Here is a 17,980-nt window from a genome sequence, read left to right as displayed (position 1 = left end):
TTCTTTGTTGGTTTTTTTTCTCCGAAAGGTACCAACGTCGGGGCGATGCGCCGCGCCAGCGAGAAGGGCCGGGCGGGGCGGCGGGAGCCGTGCCTCGCCGCCCCCCGCAGCAGCAGCGGCCGGGCCGTGCTGGGGGTGCTGGCGGAGAACGGGCAGCAGCGGCCCGGCGGCCAGGTGAGCCCCGCCGGCGGCGGCAGCCCCCCTCGCTGCCCGCCCAGCCGCCCCGCAGCGGAGCGGCGGCCACCGCACCTCCTCTCCCCGCCGAAGGGTTGCGGTTTTCTCCCCGAGAGAGCCCCCGGCCGGCCGCCCTCCCCGCGGGCCGGGGGCGATTCCCTGCCCCGGGCCGGGAGCTGGGGCTGGCCTCCCGGAGCGGGGCACGCACCTTCTCCCGAGGCTGCAGGTAAAGGCCCGGGGGCGGCGGGGTGAGGAGCGGGACCGGGCTGCGGTTAATGGGCGTGAGTTTCCCCAGAAACCCTGCTGGTAGCTCCTTAGTCCTCATTTACTGGCACTCCCCCCCGGAAATGCTTTGAAGAGATAATCCCTCCTGGAAGGGAGGGCGATGCGGTGAGACTGTTGGGGCACTTACCCTCTAAAAGTGTATGGGGTGGTATAAGAAGAGCATTCACTGATGCTTACCCGAAGGTCCCACTGCACACTGTGTGGCTAGCCGTGCTCTCTTGAGGATGCCAGAACCTTCAAGGAGCTGAAGTGCACAGCAGGGTGTCTGTGTTTGTGTTCCTTGAGGCCTCCTGGGGTCTGCTGGTGTGGCAGGGAGTGTTAATGCGATTTACAGGACCTAAAATAACAGGTGTTGTGTGTGAACAAGTTTCTTTCAGTTGTGACTTTGTGAAGCCCCTAACCCAGTTGGTGGCTCACTGATAGTAGATGATGTGAAGGGTTGTATCTTGGTCACATGTTGTAGTCCTAGGGGTTGTGATGCTTGAGCTGAAAAGGTCAAAATTTGGTGTGTAACTCAGCATAAAATCCATTCTTGCAGGTGAAGTCCTTCCTAAGCCTTCTTGTTGCTTTAACTTGCTGCACTTTAAAGCAGCAGCTCCTTGCCAGAACTGAGTTTGGAGCAGACCCTGCACTTGCCAGCCCCATCAGAACCAGGCAGCACCCTCACCTTGTTCTCCTTGGGGGTGGGCACTGGAGATGAGGCTACTCCCCTGGTTCCTGGCTTTGACTACACCTCACTCTTTCTGTGAGGAGTCTGCTGCAGCAAGACAGCAACAAGCAGTACTTCAGAAGCACCAGTTGTAGTGGGTGGTTCTCCCACTTAACTTGTATGTTATTGGTGTCTGTTAGGCAAGGAACATGATTTTATTTTTGAAACCGAGTGATACTTACTCTTGTTTTCTTCCCGAGTCGCCCTCCCACAGCATTGCTGTGTGCTCTGTTTCAGGGTGCTGCTGTTATCAGACGCTTCTCGGGCTCTGAAAACACCATCCCTCCATCTGGAAAAGATGAATTACCCAACCGCGTGGTCAGTGCTGCACCAAAGCAAGGATTTTCTATCTACGTAGATGAACCAGAAAAAGAAAACCATAGCTGCCAAGTGGCTGAAGAGCTGGAGTCAAGCCTGTGTGAACTGGATACTAGTGCGATGAAATCCAGTATTCAGCTGCTGCTGGATCTGAGTACAGGTAATGCCTGTCACTACGGAGGTGGCATCTACAGCACAAGTACACATAGGGTGGTTATGAATTATGATGCTGGTAAGCTAGCAAGTAGATTATGTTACAGTAAGTAACACTTCAAGATAACTCGGTGTGTGTCTACATGAGGTACAGCACTTCTGTGCTAGAAATAGCAGGAGAAGGTGAAGGGGCTAATTACTAAAATGTGTTGCTGGTTCCTCTTGCCTGTTAGGATCTCCAATGGTAGTAGACACATCCTTCCAGTCCCAGCCTGAGGATCACCTAGGAGATCCCATAACTTTGACTGTGGGAGAGTATGCAGAAGACATTCATCAGTACCTCCGAGAGGCTGAAGTGAGTGGCTTGTAACAAGCTCATGGATGTTTGTGATCTCTGTGGTGGGCTGCAATTCTGCAAAGATCTATGGCTACCCCAAGATAACTTGATGCTGCCATTAAGTTAGAAAGTAAGCGGTAAAAGGCATCTCTGAAGCTAGAATCATGAGCAGCTCCTAGACAGTGATAAGATCTTTCAGGATTACTCTGCATCCCAGAAATACCCCACTGTTGGAGCATCTCTTGACTCCTAGGGATGAAGAATTCTTGCAGATAGGAGTTGAATGCTGCAAAAGTACTAAATCGGTTGGATGTGATCTCCCTGACAGCTCTCTTCCTACAGTGGTAGTTTTTCCTGCTTTTCTGTATCAGAAGTAAATTGCAGTCTCAATAGGAAGAGGGGGAAAATGTGATTTGTTTGAAGTCACTTTCAGGTCCCTCTGAATGGCTCGTGTATGGTGGCAAAAGCTGTTTATAGACCAGGAGGTCTTTTACTATTCTGCTACTAATACAATAGCTGCTATCTCTTCAGTGTAGAAATACTACTTTCTAGAGATGCTACTAGCTGCTAATTAATACTACTAGCATTATAGTTAGGAGTAATCAGTTTTTAATAGTGGAACAACTCATGCTCCTTTTGCTATAAGTATATAGAATGTTAATCGGCTCAGCCATCAATGGCTCCTTTAGGGTGAGTGTCCTGATTCTTCAGCTCTCTTTCCAAACAGGTAAGATTCAGGCCCAAACCCAACTACATGAGGAAGCAACCCGATATCACAACAGGAATGCGTGCCATCTTGGTAGACTGGCTGGTGGAAGTTGGGGAAGAATATAAACTTCGGACGGAGACTTTGTACTTGGCAGTGAACTTCCTGGACAGGTTTCTTTCCTGCATGTCTGTTCTCAGAGGGAAGCTGCAGCTTGTAGGAACAGCAGCAATTCTTCTGGCTGCGTAAGTGGTTATCATTTCCTGAAATATCAGTGAGATAAACCTTATTCTTGGACAGAGTCTTCTAGCTTAATTTGAAGGACTGAAGGTAGCTTTTCATGACGTCTCAAGATTAGCAACTTTGCCTACTTTGGCACTAGCAAAATGAGATATTTAGTGTTTGTGATGTGAGGAACTGTAGTAGGAAAACCATAACAGCAGGAGCAAAACCACTGCTGTGTTAGGCTGCTAGCCTGTAAGGCTGTCATAGAGGCATGCTTGCAATCTGCAATTAACCTTGAACTGCTTTAAGTGGAAAGGGTACCCAGCGTAGCCTAGGAGTGCTTTTTGTCTTGAGTGCACTGTGCTACTGAGACTTCCTCTCTGACAGCTTGCTGACTATGTGAGTGTGTTTCTATCTAGACTGATGACTTGGAGTTCCTCTCAAAATCTTTGCCCAAATTTGAAACTAAATTGTTACATATCCTGGAGGAAGGACAAAATAAGAGCTCTAGACAGGTCTGAATGTATGTGCTCATCCTGATATGGTCCAACAGAAGGCTTTCTTTTACCGTAACTTTAAGATGACAAATGTGCTTCTGTACTCCTTTTTCAGGAAATATGAAGAGATATACCCACCGGGAGTGGATGAATTTGTGTATATAACAGATGACACCTACACAAAGAGGCAGCTGCTAAGAATGGAACAGCTGCTTCTCAAAGTGCTGGCTTTTGACCTAACAGCCCCAACTATCAACCAGTTCCTCCTTCAGTATATTCAGAGGCATGGAGTCTGTATGAGGACAGAGAACTTTGCAAGGGTATGAATTATCCTCCTGTTAGGACTGAGGGGGAGAAGTGATCCTAGAAGCAGAACCATTTCTATTTAACTAAGTTACATGAACAGACAGGTTCTGCTACTGTGCTATGTTCTATCAGAAGATACTCTTTTTCTTATGCTGTCTTACCTGGAATTACTATAAAACTGGATGTTTCTGTACTGAGACTCCTGCATAAATGTCTCATAGAATCCTTCGGTCTACCTGTCTGGTCTAGTCAGCCTCCACTGACTAGGCAGATAGGTAGTAGGGATCTGTTTGCTTTTTTCAATGGTGAGGGCACAACAAGTCTGCCCGGGTTGTGGTGGTGTTAAGTATTTACTACATAATAACCCAGCAAATGCCTGCATAACTGCATAGGCAGCAGTTAGAAACGGAGCAACCCAAGCTTATAGTAAAACACATGACCTGCTTCTTATCTGCAAAGGGTATAGGATTGTAGAGTGGCTCACTCCAGTGGAGCCCAAATTCTGGTTCTTAAAGCTGTCCATTTATCCCTGATCTGCAAGTGAGGTCCACCTATATGAACAAGAGCCTTGGAGGATGGGAAGAGTGTCTTTCATTTTTAAGAAACATGAATTTTCTAAGTTTCTATCTATCTGTAAACTGGCCCCAACATCAGCTCTGGTGTCATAACTTCAGATTGCAGTGTAGATTGTTTAGGCTTTGACAAGGTGTGGTCTTCCTGTTGCCACTGAAAAATGTTGAAGGTTCTCCTGTAAGATCAACAGGACTAGAGTGCAGTTTCTGCCCACCAGACATGTAATTGATGTTTCTTACATGAAACCAAGACATTGACAATTTTCAGTGCTTGCTGTATTGGACTGACTGTACCAGCTAGGCTCATTCTGTTTGCAAGACTTGTGGTTGTTTGTTTCTTTTTTGTTGTTTTGTTGTTGTTGGTGGTTTTTTTTTTTTTTTGTTCAGTATCTTGCAGAGCTGAGTCTCCTTGAAGCTGATCCTTTTCTGAAGTACCTTCCTTCACAAACTGCTGCAGCAGCCTACTGTCTAGCAAACTATACTGTGAACAGGTCTTTCTGGGTAAGAACAACAACTGCATGTTAATGAGTAGTTCAAGCATTTCATGTTATCATTAGAACTAAGCTAGGAAGCAGAAGCAGTAGCTTCAAAGTATATTGTTACAAAGGCTGAAACCATAGGATGAGTTACTGTTCCTGAGCTCATGGGACTACCTGATAATGTTAAATCAATCTGAAATACCCTGCCTCTTCTCTGAAATGGGAGGGACCTTGCTGTCTTGCTCATATCAAGTCTGTACCTAAGGCCTTGTCAGTCTTTAATCTCCAAAATTCAACACCTGCCCCCCACAAAACAATTTTGGGTTTTCTGGGAGGGAGAGGGAAAGCTGCACGTGTCCACCTGAGTTCAGTGATCACACTGAGTGGCTGTTTTAATGCAAGCCTTGATAGGCCTTTCAGGTGTGTGTTGGAGGAATGGCTTCAGCAGAGAGCAAAATCCAGAAGAGATTTAATGGATGCCACATACTTAGAGCAGAAGGAGCTCCTTGTCAGCTCTCCTGGCACCAGAGAAGACCTAGAGTAAAACTGATGGCAGGATACATTTGAATCCTTTTAAAGCCTAAAGACTCTAGAGTGAGCACTGATGTAGTGGAAATGGTTTCCTGCTTCTGTAGAAAATGCATCTTATAGATGAATATTGCCTACAATACAATAATGCTGTTTTTTCTGCTCTGACCAGCCAGAAACACTTGCTGCATTCACTGGGTATTCATTAAGTGAGATAGTGCCTTGCCTGACTGATCTGCATAAAGCATGCCTCGATGCTCCCCATTGCCAACTGCAAGCGATTAAGGAGAAGTATAAGCACTCAAAGTAAGTAACCAGGGAGCCAGTGTTCTGTAACTTGGAGGTGATAAGCACAGGATGGCTCTGGTTTAGCAGCTTGGGCTACAGCTGCTGTAGCTGAAAAACTTCTCATAGTGGTCAGTTTCTATTCCTGAAATGGAAACCTCTGACAGCTTCTTGAGGGGAAGAGTTTTTCTGATCAGAAGAGTAGTTCATCCATAGGTATACAGATGTACTGGAAAAAAGTTCTTAGGCAGTTGCAGGATAATTCTTTTCTTCCTCAGTGTATGGCACAAGAAGGTGGTATCTTTAAACTTGTCAGTTAAACTAATATCTTCAGTGACTGCATTTCTGTTCCAGGTACCTGCAGGTGTCTCTTCTGGAACCTCCAGCAGTTCTTCCTCTACAATAGAGACTGTGGATCCTGGACTTGGAGATGACTTCCTCCTAATCAGCAAAGCTGGTCTAATATTTCATAGAGCACTGCAGGTCATGTGTCTGTAACCATAGTGATCAGACTGGTTTTAAGCTAGTATTTTTTTTAACTAAATGCCTTTTCAAAAAAGGATATTAGGCTATAGCTCTTAATAAAACTGACAGCACTTTTAATAAATATCTTATTACACTGTTCCTTTGTGAATCTTTTGACTCCTATCAGTTTTAACAGTGAATGAAAGGGGTTGTGGCTTTTTAGAAAATTGTGAGCAGGGCTTTTAAGGTAATTGGAGTCACTAAAGTGTGGTTTGAACCAATACAACCTGACATCTCTATAGACCTGGGTGACTTGCTGCAATATCTTATCTGTTTCTTCCTCTTCTGCAAGACAAGATCATGCAGCCATGAACAGAACCTATTTTCTGGAACTTGTTTACTGTATCACAGCAAAAGCATCCAGATGCAAGTGGTCTATGAATCCTGAACTCTTGTGTAGAAGACCTCAATGTTGAGGTGAAAGTCAAACTTGCCTAACCATTACCTATCTTATCGAGGGGCACTGCTTTGTGCCCACCCAGTTATTTGTTAGTGTTCTTAAAAAAACAACCAAAACACTACCTTGAGTATCCTTAGTGCAACTGCTGTCTAAAGGGGTTAAAGAAAAAAAAAAACCAAACTAGTTGGTCATATTGGTCAACAAGTGGAGAATGATATTAAGCTTATCTAAAAAGGCAAGGTAAGTTCTGGGTCTTTCTCTTACTGTAAGAGTTTAAAACCTTCAGTGCCTGCTGCTTCCTCAGAGTAATCTGTGCAGCACCTGATGTGTTTCCAAGCAAGAATATGCTTAACACTTGACATTAACATGCAATTCAGCAGAAGTACTAAGTACCAGTTAACAAGCCTCTTTAATTTTAAAACCTGATTATACCAGTGCGTGTGTCATGAGGCTCTTGGCTTCAGGGGTTTCACTTCTCTCTGTGTGCAAGACTTGCTTCCCCCTGTCCATGCTGGTGAATTCTGCTAGTAATGCAAATGCCTGTGTTCCTCCAGAATGGAGGTAGTGGTAATGACTGATTCACTTGTCTCAAAATAAATAACCTTTAAGGGAGGGAAGTCTTAATGTTCAGTCCAGCTTAAGCGGTTATTGGCCTCTTGCTTCAAATGTTTGCTAGTCATGTAAATGAATCCATCTTGGTATTTACTGATAATGACAGCCATGACCAGATATGTCATGCTTGTCTGTGGTATCCACTTTATGATGGATGGCCAAGAGCCATGGATTGTCTCCATGAAATGAATTTCATGGCTTGTGGATGAAGTCTTAAAGGTGGGTTGTGAACGTCACTCATGTCTGCAGCCAACTGCGTTAAAGTAGGTGGCTGGGTACAAAGGTCAGAGCCAGTGGTGCCTAGTTATAGCGGGGAGTGGTGAGTTTCTTGGTTGCCTGAGTGTACTGGGCAAGAGTCTTGCTAAATCTACCAGGCTTATGAGGGCCAGCTTGTTTGAGGTGATTCAGGCTGAACAGAAAGTGTCCTGAAACCCCATCTTAATAAGCTTTACTTTGCTCGGAAGTAGAAGCTTGCTGACCTGCAACTATTGTTGAGTATTCTGGAAGCAGTAACCAGTGTCTCAAGCACAGAACCATTTTCTTAGTGTTACAGCAGTTTGAAGGTGTTCATATGGTCATGTCATATGAGGAAAGAGATGAGTTTTGATCTTACGAACAGTCTCTGACTACAGTTATGTCTTGTGTTCCTGGGCCAACAGATTTGGTGCATCTAACACAGTAGGAGGTGGGCAGGTCTGAATTTACTAAATGTTTTACCATTTAGTGGCTTCCTAGAAGCCAAACTTTCCTTCTGTTTTACTTATTTAGAGTTTACTTAGCTGCAAGACAGATACAATAGTTGCATTTAACTTCCTTGAAGCTTTAATTCTCTGGTATACAAACTTGCCTGATTTTTTTTTTTTTTAATCATAATATCTGAAGAAGACTGCTTTGTCTACATTCTTGTTTGTTTTGTCACTGTTCTGCAACTGAGCTAGTGGCTTAATTATTCTGTTATTCCAAAGGCTAAAAAGGGAAAATGAAAAAAAGTTAAGTAGTTAGGGTGAAGAATCACATAGTGTGAATGCTAATAACAAGTTTGTGCAAGATGGATTACATTTAATTTATGAGACAGAAGAAACTGATCTTGAAGTGGTCTCATCTGAGATTTGTGGGTAATAATGGCATTTTGAATGTTCTTGCTCTATTTTCGCTTCCTTTCTATTGTCTTACTCAGAGCAAGGGAAAGTCTTACTGCTCTTGTATGAGTGAGCTTTGACTTTTCCCAGGTGAAAACTGGGTGCTCTTTCCTCTCTCATTTTCTGAGTCATCACACTTAACTCTGCCCTACCCCTCATGGGGGCTCTCCTCTGCAGCTGGTACTTGAGAAAGGGTATAAGAGATGCTTCTGTTTGGCATACTGTGGTAATGAAGGTGAATTAATGCTGTTTATGCATGTGCATTTAAGCTTCATCTTATTAAAACATTTAAGAGTACTTGAAAGATGTACTGAAAATAATCAAGTATACAGGAATATGGATTTATAAGGAGGGAGATGAAAACAACCCAAAAGGAAGCTTTAAGTTTTCATTGATGTAGTGCCTATACAGGAAAAATAACACCTGTAAAGCTCACAGCTTTGTGTGTGATGTCTGAAACAAACAGAACCAGAATTCTTGAAGACAACTATACCCTGGAGAAGAAATAAAGGAGAGTCAACATTAAAGACTAAACAGAGACAATCACAATTCTTGACCATGCGACTTAGTGGCATGTAGACCATGGCCACAAATAACACCTCATTTTCTTTGTTCAGGAAATACTTAAAATATTGCATTTCAGGATTTTTAAGCTTGCTGTTGCTCAGTTAGCTCTGCTATGAAGATCAGTCTGACTTCCAGCATGTATATTTCAAAGACCATGACCTGCATAGAACTCAATATTCAGCATCTTCCCCCTGGTTAAAATGTATTGGGACAATACACAAAGAATAAAACCTATTGGTGAGACAGCAGGCTGAGTGCATCCAAGGAGCTTTGAATGATTATTCAATACTTTAAGTGGAATGGCTTGGAACTGAGAAGTGTTGAGGATTTTAACTTTGACCCATGATATTTGGTTCAAGAGCTCTTGAACATTGGTATTAGAAATAAAAAGATCCCTGTTTTTATTCTAGCAGTTTCCACACTATCATGCCTTGACTTTCAGAAGAACCAAATGTACTGTGGTTGCATGATCCTGATTCTTCTGTGTTGTAGTTAATTTAATTTTTTTTAACCAATAGCTTCTAAAATTAAACATTGTAGCTACCTCTGGTGTCCTAAGAAAGCTGTTCTTTAGAGCTGGGGATGTGCTGTGGATCCGTTGTTCCCTTAAGATTAAAATGGACAAGCAGAACTCAAAATAATACTCTATGGGAAGGTACTGATTTAACAACTAGCATCTGTCTTTGTTTTCTTCTTCTCTGGAGCGAGTTAAGGATATCTGAGATGTAATTGGGTAATTAGGGAGAATGATTTAACTGTGGTCAGGATAGTTAAGCTATTAATTCATGACTGAAGGGTGTCTGCCTTGCTGGGAAATCTGCTGTGTGATTAGTCTTGGTACATACCTGCTTGTTGTCAGTTCTACAAATGACTAGAATTAGCTCTGAGTGCTGAGTTTGGTACTTATTCTTGCCAGTGACCTTGAAGCAGCTTGTGGGGCTGCTGCTAAGGATGAGAAACAAGCCATCAGCATCAGTGATTGCTTCCTGGAATTAAGCTTTTAGTCTTGCAATTTTCCTCAGCACCTGCTGTCCCAGACCAAGATCATCTTTGTATACTGAAGAGCTGTGCAGACTCTGCTAGGCAGGTGTGACCCAGAGGAGGTACAGACCCACCACTTACCACTCAGGTGTTCTAGAGCCCTGCCAAGTTGAGTCTTACCAACTTTGTTAGGTTCTCTGCTGCTTATAGTGGACATATGTATTTCCCTATTGCAGCAGACAAGTAAGAGTTTAATTGAATACTTATTTTTAGCTTGTGTCTGCTTCATAGTTCTTCTCTTGTATGGTAAGCTCAGACTTTTTCTTCGATGCTTTGCACGATGAGGTGCCCGTAATGAACATCCTTGGCAATGAGTTTATGGAGGATGTGCACTTCATCTGATGCTCCTGCAGAGATGCAGAGAAACATCAGCTACTCATTACACAGGCTTTCGAAGCCAATATAGCTCCTCTGTGCCCTGCTTGGTGTTTGTCAGTGTAGATGGCAGTAGTGCAAACATTGAAGAGAATCAGCACAGACAATCTTCCAGGACAGTCTACAGAAAGATACTGAGCATATGATACAGTTAATCCTAAAGTACATGCCTACCCTTATCAAATTAACTTGAGTCTAAACTAAGCCAAGGCAAGAAAGACCAGGCAGTTCTGGCCCTAATCCTTCTAAAGATGCTAAAATTATGGCTCTGTGTCCTGGAATTTTGTACAGTGCTTGTCTAGTTAGGCTGTGCTGGTATTGGAAAAATAATTGTAGGCTGAGCAAGGACTGGTTCCTGGCCAAGTGTCTGTCTCCATTTGGCTTGTTTCCATGATGCTTAGGGCTATCTTTTTTAAGCAGATTTGTCCTGGGGAGAGCTCGTTGGAGCAGGACAAAATAGTCAATCTGAGCTAGCGGGCTGTGTGGGTGGCTGTGTTCATTGCTCATGCTTGCTGTCTGCCCCAGTGTCCCTGTCACTAACACCAGTAAATGCCTCGCTAAACCATAAGGGAATCATCAGTCCTTGTCTTTCAGATGTTCAGACCCTCTTTATTTGAACACAGAGGGGCATTACTGGAGCCAAGTGCTGGAAAAACAGGCTTATGATAAAGCATTGCGTTCTGGCAAGAAATAGGTCTTCTCCCTCCACCATCTGCAGCCAAGCTGCCTTTTCTGTTTGTTTATTATTGTTTTGTGTTTTGATGTGTAAATAACTTGAAAAATTAGGAAAAGAGAACCCTAGAGCCTACAGCATTCAACAGATTAGGCATTTGGTACTAATCAGTGAGCTGCTCACAATAGAATATTGTAAACCCTATCTAGGCAGAGGTTTGGATGTGACATGTATCTCAAAAAAAGAATCATCCTCCATTTTTTTTTTTTTGTCACTCATAAGGAGGATAGAAATATCTGGGAATTAACAAAATGGATGACAAAACAGGCTGCAGGTGAGCAGCAACAGCAGTGCTGTTCTCCTATGTGATGGTGGAGTGAGATGTCAAGGTGGCAGAACCAAGTTCACCTCAAATCATATTTGTATAGCACATGCTTAGGAACCATATGCCTGTCCCAGTGCTGTGATGGGTTGTCACCTCTGTTTACTGAAGAGGCACATAAAACTGTTCATAGAATCATAGAATGGTTCAGGTTGGAAGGGACCTTAAAGATCATTGAGTTCCAACCCCCCTGCCATGGGCGGAGACACCTCCCACCAGACCAGGTTTCTATGTTCTCAGGTTCATCCATATGAGAAAAGACCTGAAGCTTTTTATTCTATTAAACAAGAAGCAAAGAGTGAATTGACACAGAGAAAACACTGGTGATGCTGTATTCTAACGGTCTCCAAAGAATACAACCAGAAGAGGGCACCAACGTCCTTGGTCCGTGGCTTGAGTATCAGGTCAACCTAAGCGTTTCCAAAAGGATGCTGGGTCAGGGCTCAAGAAGGCCTGTTTAATCCTGGATTCATGTTCACATGTTTTTGGGGTAGACTAACAACATGTGAGATCACTTCATCAGTACAGTTATGTTCAGTTGTTTTTTCATTAAATTTAACCGGCATTTAGAGAAACCACAACGTAAGTTTGTCAGCTGTGCTGTCTGGCTCTCACATGTGGTGCTCCAAGGATACTTGAAGAAAATAATTTTTCAGAACATCCATAGTCTTGTACAGTGAATCTTGACTTTTTGCACTTGTTTATCCAACACTTTCAGTTCAATCTTTTTCTTATACAAACCAGGCTATCTGATATTAACTTAAAATCTGCTTCAGACAGGATAAAAATATGATGGAAGCTGTTAATGTTCATGGCGTAGGCAAGTGTTCCCTTGAAGCAGGTCTGACAGAGAAGCATCTCCTTATATTGCAGGTTGGGCAGATGAAGCTCTTGTAATATTACAGAGCTGGTATGGTTTGTGCAGGAAAGAGGGTAATGCCTGCCACATGATTCAGTCCTATTTGAAGGAAGGTGAAAATAAAATTAAAAAATCAATAATAATTTTAAAGTTACAATGTGTTCTTCTTACTCGCTGAAAACTTCAGTATTAATTCTTGTTTCACGGTAATCTAGCCAGATGGAACATGGTTATGCAAGAAAATTATTGCCTATCTTGTGTTTGTGTCCTTTTTTGGATCTTAGTCATGTTTTCCCTATTCTGTTCCAAACTTGAGTGAGTTTTACTTTCACAACCTGCTCACCCATTCAAATCTATGCTTGCTTTTGTGTCTGAAGCTATTTCTAAAATATATTTGCTCTAGGCTTTAGCCTCTAAATGGGAGGTGCATTGGTAGATTCAGTGGAAAGCTTGTATCCAGAGCAGTCATCTGAGTGCTGCGGCAGTCATCTAACATCATTCAACAAAAAACTTGTCCATAAAGCATTTTTTTAAGTCAAATGCAAATGTGGTTTGTTTTTTTTTTTTCTTGGACTGTTGTGTTGCTGAGCTGTGACTGAGTCTAGGTGCCTTATTCTTTTTGAGCATTTGCAGATATCTGTAGAGATGTATTTTAAGACAGTTGCTGAAGCAGTTTTTGTGCAGAGGCATGAGCTGCCAGAGGTGCTCCAAGGACATCAGCTAGAAGAAAACAAATGTTTTGTTCTGGCTAATAATAGCAGCTTTTGGGAGGTGTTGCTGTCTTGGTAAAGAGGTAAGGGGGAGAGCAGTGCCATGTTCACATCATGCGTGTGTATCCTCAGTAGGCACTTGAGCACCCGTGAACAAATGCAATTTTCTGCATAAGCCCGTGGCTGAACATTGCACTCTTTTTTCCCCTCTTCATTCAGTGACTGCTCACAACTTTCAAGTTATGTGGAACGAGGATGTGGCTCTGCAGAGGCTCCTTTGCCAGCAGGATAACGCTGTGCAGGGCTGCTGGCCCGGAGCCAGCGAATAATAAACCTCCCGTCACGCAGGGTTGACACACTAGTGCTGAACTGAGCACACTCATTCTAAAAAACATCTCCCTGCACCAAGTCTTTACACATGAAGTTGGCTCCTAATCTTTTTTTTTTTTTTTTTTTTTTTTTTTTTTTTTTTTTTTTTTTTTTTTTTTTTTTTTTTTTTTTTTTTTTTTTTTTTTAGCTAGTTATCCTGTATCACCTGGTGAAAAGACAAGCCCGGCAGGGAGTAAACAGGCTCTGATGGCTTTATTTTTTCAGGAAGTAATCAGGACAGAAAGCTCTGCCGCAGTTTGCCAGGTTATGCTTCACAAAACTGTACTTTCTGTAAATAGTTCCTTGTCTCAGTGCATAAACACTGGGCCACCATGAAACTCACAGCGCAACCACTGCCAGTGCTCCCAGACCTCTGAGCTGGGCAGTATGTAATGGATGTACGAGTAGGTTCTGCTGTTTAATGCCACTTTCTGGACCAATTCAGAGATTACAGCCTGGGAACTGCTGATCTCTGTAACTTCCACTTGTGTTAAAGCAAATGCTGACAGGACTTAAACCGTGAAAATCCTTTATTTTATTGTCAGATGAAGTCTCCCGAACCTTTCGTAGCTATCTTGTAAAGAGAAAATGAGTTTTTTAAAAACAAAACAAAAAACAACCCCACCAACCTTAGATTCACTAAAATAATTACCAAGAAGACTACTTTGTCAATATTACATCAATACTGTACTGAATTGACTTTAGCAAACACAATATTAATTAAAATGTTGCTGTTTCATTGGAGAAGAAAAACTTCTGGATGCTTTGGGATGGGAGAAGCCCCCACAGGTGGCTGGTTAGTGTCTGAAATAATATTTTAGAATCTTTAGGGTTTTTATCTTGTATGGTGTGACATGAGTGATCATTCTAAGGATGCTCAAGGAGATTCTGGGAACTTCTTTGTGCTAATTTGTATTAAAGATACTGAAAAATTCAAGACTAACTTTAAGTGTAATGGTATAAAATCTAATGTAGCATTAAAGCTAAAAAGCTCATTACAGCATCAAATCTATGTGGCCTTGCTATTCTACAAGTGACTTTTGCTAAAGGATTAAAGGCTGGATTTTTGCTTATTACTCTTCCTGAGTGCCACTATCTTGAACTAGTGAGAACTTCACTACATCTCATACTGTCTTCAAATGGGACCTGCATTTCACCTGGCATAAGAATGACCCAAAATCAGCAGCTTCTTGCCTTTTCCTAGAAACAGGGAAAGGTTATTATGAATACTGCACCCAACGGTAAATGTTATAGAAATATTCAACAGTGTAACGAACCAATTATTACAGTATTGATTATCTATAGAGAGTTGATTCTGTATTGGCTCATGAAATGTTAACTGCAGCTTGCTTACCACGTAGTCAGAATTTAAGAGAAGAATACATTTTACAAATACTTTGACTACCTATGCTCTGCATCCAGGGTTGATAGTGACAATTTCTGAAAGCCCATCAACAAAAGAGGTGCTGACCTGGAACCCTGCATTGTTTGGTAAAAGGTTTGGCTCCTTGCATTTTTCTATAAGGAAGGTTCTGTATGTCACTGCAGAGAGCTAAACACACACATGAAGCCTGCAGTGCTCACCAATAAGCAGTTGAACCAAAATGAGTAGGTAGTCTCATTGTGGCTGATCCCGTTGCAGGGGCTGAAGAGGAGCATGGCTTCCTCTTGTTCAGAGAGCCCCAAACATGATCACTCTTCTGCTAAATTCATTAAGTCCCATTTGTATTCATTCTGTCTTTAATAAATGTTTTGAGGGTCCCGCTGAGCAGAGCACTTTTAATTTTTTTTGCCAGTGGTTCTGCTCTTTGGACCTTTTAAGTTACTCTGTGTATGAACAGTCTCACACTGTAATTTAGCCATAGAAGAAACATATATATCTCATTTGAGACAAGTGAGGATAGTAGTAGGCAATGGTTAACTAAAAGGTCTGTTGCAGTTCAGGCTTTGGAAACAAAAAGTGGTTGGTTTTTTTGCCCAATATAGAGTATATAAAAACCTTAGTTGACACTGGAGATCCATAAATATATATATTTTTTTTTATTATTTTTTTTTAAGGTCTAAAGAAATTGCCAGGCTTTCTGATGCCTTTTATACTCGTTTAACCATGTTTGATTGCTGCTAAATCACCCTTGACACTAGAACGTCTATATTTTTAAGTTCTACATATCTGACTATAATTTCAAGTCCTTCATTGTTTTTCTTTTCCCAACTAGGGTAAAGAGCCCTTTACTATCTGCGTTTTCTTCCCCGGCGAGAGTGCAACCACAAAGATTAAGTTATCCCATGTTTTTTCTCTTGTAAACAAAATGAACTGAGGTTTCTAAGCTTTTTATGGTAATAAATTATTTCTAGCTCTCGTGTGTTTATAGCACTCTTCTCCATCCCTTCAAACATGGGCATCGGAGGATCCAACTCGAGTCGTGGTCTTAGGATGGCAGTAGGCATGAGCTGCGGGACTGAAAGGCCCAGAATCCCTGAGGGAAGTAACTTTCTAAGGAGTATTGGGTGTAAGGGCTGGCAGATACTCGCTGCTGAAGATGTGGCTTTTGCTGAAGCCTGTTCCTAATGAAAGCTGATTCACCAATTTTTTCCCCCCGCCCCGTGTATACAAATCAAAGGCAGTCTCTCTGCCTCCTGGCAAGTTACCAAAGCCATCAGTTAGGCTGGAGTTGGCCAGATGTCTTCTACACCGAGAAGCACTGCTAATGTATGCTAATTGCAATTATTATGCCAGTATTAAATATCACCATCTGTTTTTATCTGAGGTCAATGCCACTAAAGGACTTTAAGCTCTTCAAGGTATTTCTTAAATTTCAGGGGTGACGGCATGGGTTTTGGTTGCTATTTTGTTTATAGCAATGCTTACCTCAGTGATGCTTGGATGATCAAACATGGCTGGAAGGGACTTCTTAACTCTTCCTTTTTGTAATTGTGATGGAAACAAATAATTAAGGAAAAGGAGGATGAACAGTTTATATAGGTAAAAGTCTGAAGGGGGCAGGCCATATAGCGGGGAAGGGCACAGCAAAGCCTGAGGGGTACAATGGTGTATTTCCTGGCAGGGTTGTGTGTAGGCCTCTCCTGTCTCCAAGGGCTGGGGGGACAGAGGGCCTACATTAGAAGAGGATTGAGTCAGGGGTCACCTAATTAAACTGATATACTGGGTGTCTGTGGCAAGGTGTTGGCAGGGGAGGTTGCAGGGTGGCCTCTGTGAGGACAGAATGGAGCTGCCTGGTAAAGGACACAGTCAGCTCCAACAGACCCACCACAGGGCAGAGCTGAGCCCCGCAGCCAAGATGGCGGCGTCTCTGGGGAAGCGTATTTAAGGAAGGGTGGAAAACACTGGACAGAGGAGGAAGCTGAGGGAAAACCAAGGCTGGAGGAAACGAAGTTGCTCTGTGGCTCAAGAGGAGGTATCTCCATCCCCTGGAGCCCATGGAAAGGATCCATGCCACAGCAGGGAGAAGCATGAGGAAGATGGAATGGTGGAGAGGAGCCATTACAGACTGCCTGTTGCCCTCCTGCACTGCTCAGAGCAGGGAGAAGCGTCTGGGGTGAAGCTGAGCCTGGCAAGGTGGGGAGGAAAGCTATTTTAAAGTTGGCCTCTTTGTTTCCCATCAACCAAATTCATAGCTGAATATTAATTTTAATTGGCAATAAGTTAGTTTTCCCCAAGTCAAGTCCGTTTTGCCCACAACTGAGGAAGTTCAGCCTGGAGAAAAGGTGTCGAAGGAAAAACTCCAATTTTTTTTAACTGCTTAAAGGAAGCTCATTAGAAAGCCAGAATGGGATTTCTCTGGAGGTCATAGCTCAGTTTGGGACACAGCAGCTGCAACTTGCAGCAGGGGAGGCTCTGGCTGCATGTGAAAAATATTTCACCATGGGAGAGGTTAAGCACTGGTGTAGGTTGCCCAGAGACACCGTGGGACCTCCATCCTTGGTGTCTAGAGGTGAATGGAACAAGCCTGGAACATCTACTCTGATTGTGAGGTTATCTGTGCCCTGGGCTGGCGGCTTCCAGAGGGGTGCTCTAACCTGGATCCTTCTGTCATCCCAGAGGATGCACTGATGGAGCAGGGAAACAATTGTAGAGGGACTGGTTTTGCCCTGTGTGCCTATTCAACATGAGCAGCTAAACATTAATTAAAATGACAGTGAAGGATGAGAAAAGCAACATTGTGTAAAAGGTGTGGCGTAGTTATCTGATTACCTGAGCTACTGGGCAGCATATTGTTTTAGTATATGTGCTTATTTCTATATAGTATGTATATGTACACATACATAAACATACACATTGAGGAAAGATGGTGAAAGGTTGTATCCAGGCTCCCTATGTTCAGTGCCTGACCTGCACACCATATCTGAGGCTGAGAAAATGCTGATAGTTTTGGGTACCTATATCTGAGACCTGGAAGAGAGGAGCTATGGTCACTGAGGAACAGTCCAAGTGCAAGTTAATCCTCAACAGTAAGCAGTCTTTGCAATGTTGATTCTTAGGATGTATAGCACTGCTTGGCATACATTCTGCAGAGCTCAGCTCAGTACAGAGATCAAACAGCAGTTGTCTTGCTGTAGCTTTGAATCACAGATGTGTTGCTTTGCTGCCATTCATGGCAGAAGTGTATAGTTCTAACTTATTCTGTATAATATACGTCAGTAATATTTTTGTTTCATCAATGCTTATCAAAGCCATGAGAATGCAAAAAAAAAAAAAAAAAAAAAAAAATGCAGACTCTTCCTAAAGCAGAATC

At 42.8% G+C, this 17,980-nt stretch overlaps 1 protein-coding gene across 1 annotated transcript; it reads left to right on the top strand.

Moving 5' to 3' along the window:
- Nucleotides 1-42: 42 nt before the first annotated feature.
- CCNA1 (cyclin A1) lies at nucleotides 43-6,181 on the top strand. Its single transcript, XM_014965808.1, has 8 exons — nucleotides 43-174; nucleotides 1,406-1,646; nucleotides 1,873-1,994; nucleotides 2,704-2,927; nucleotides 3,520-3,724; nucleotides 4,670-4,783; nucleotides 5,462-5,595; nucleotides 5,929-6,181. The coding sequence occupies exons 1-8, from the start codon at nucleotides 46-48 to the stop codon at nucleotides 5,978-5,980; spliced, it is 1,221 nt and encodes a 406-aa protein (XP_014821294.1). The 5' UTR covers nucleotides 43-45; the 3' UTR covers nucleotides 5,981-6,181.
- Nucleotides 6,182-17,980: the final 11,799 nt, after the last annotated feature.

The sequence above is a fragment of the Calidris pugnax genome, unplaced genomic scaffold (genome assembly GCF_001431845.1).
Source record: "Calidris pugnax isolate Ruff unplaced genomic scaffold, ASM143184v1 scaffold20, whole genome shotgun sequence".
In the NCBI taxonomy this organism is placed as follows: domain Eukaryota; kingdom Metazoa; phylum Chordata; class Aves; order Charadriiformes; family Scolopacidae; genus Calidris; species Calidris pugnax.
Note: the sequence above shows the minus strand (reverse complement) of the source record. Positions and strands in the feature narration are given on the sequence as shown.

Bases quoted from the DNA above. Each gene is read 5' to 3' on its own strand.
- CCNA1 (XM_014965808.1), top strand. From the start codon at position 46: ATGCGCCGCGCCAGCGAGAAGGGCCGGGCGGGGCGGCGGGAGCCGTGC. The intron at 175-1,405 runs GTGAGCCCCGCC...GCTCTGTTTCAG, and splicing joins AGCAGCGGCCCGGCGGCCAG to GGTGCTGCTGTTATCAGACG. The intron at 5,596-5,928 runs GTAAGTAACCAG...TTTCTGTTCCAG, and splicing joins GAGAAGTATAAGCACTCAAA to GTACCTGCAGGTGTCTCTTC.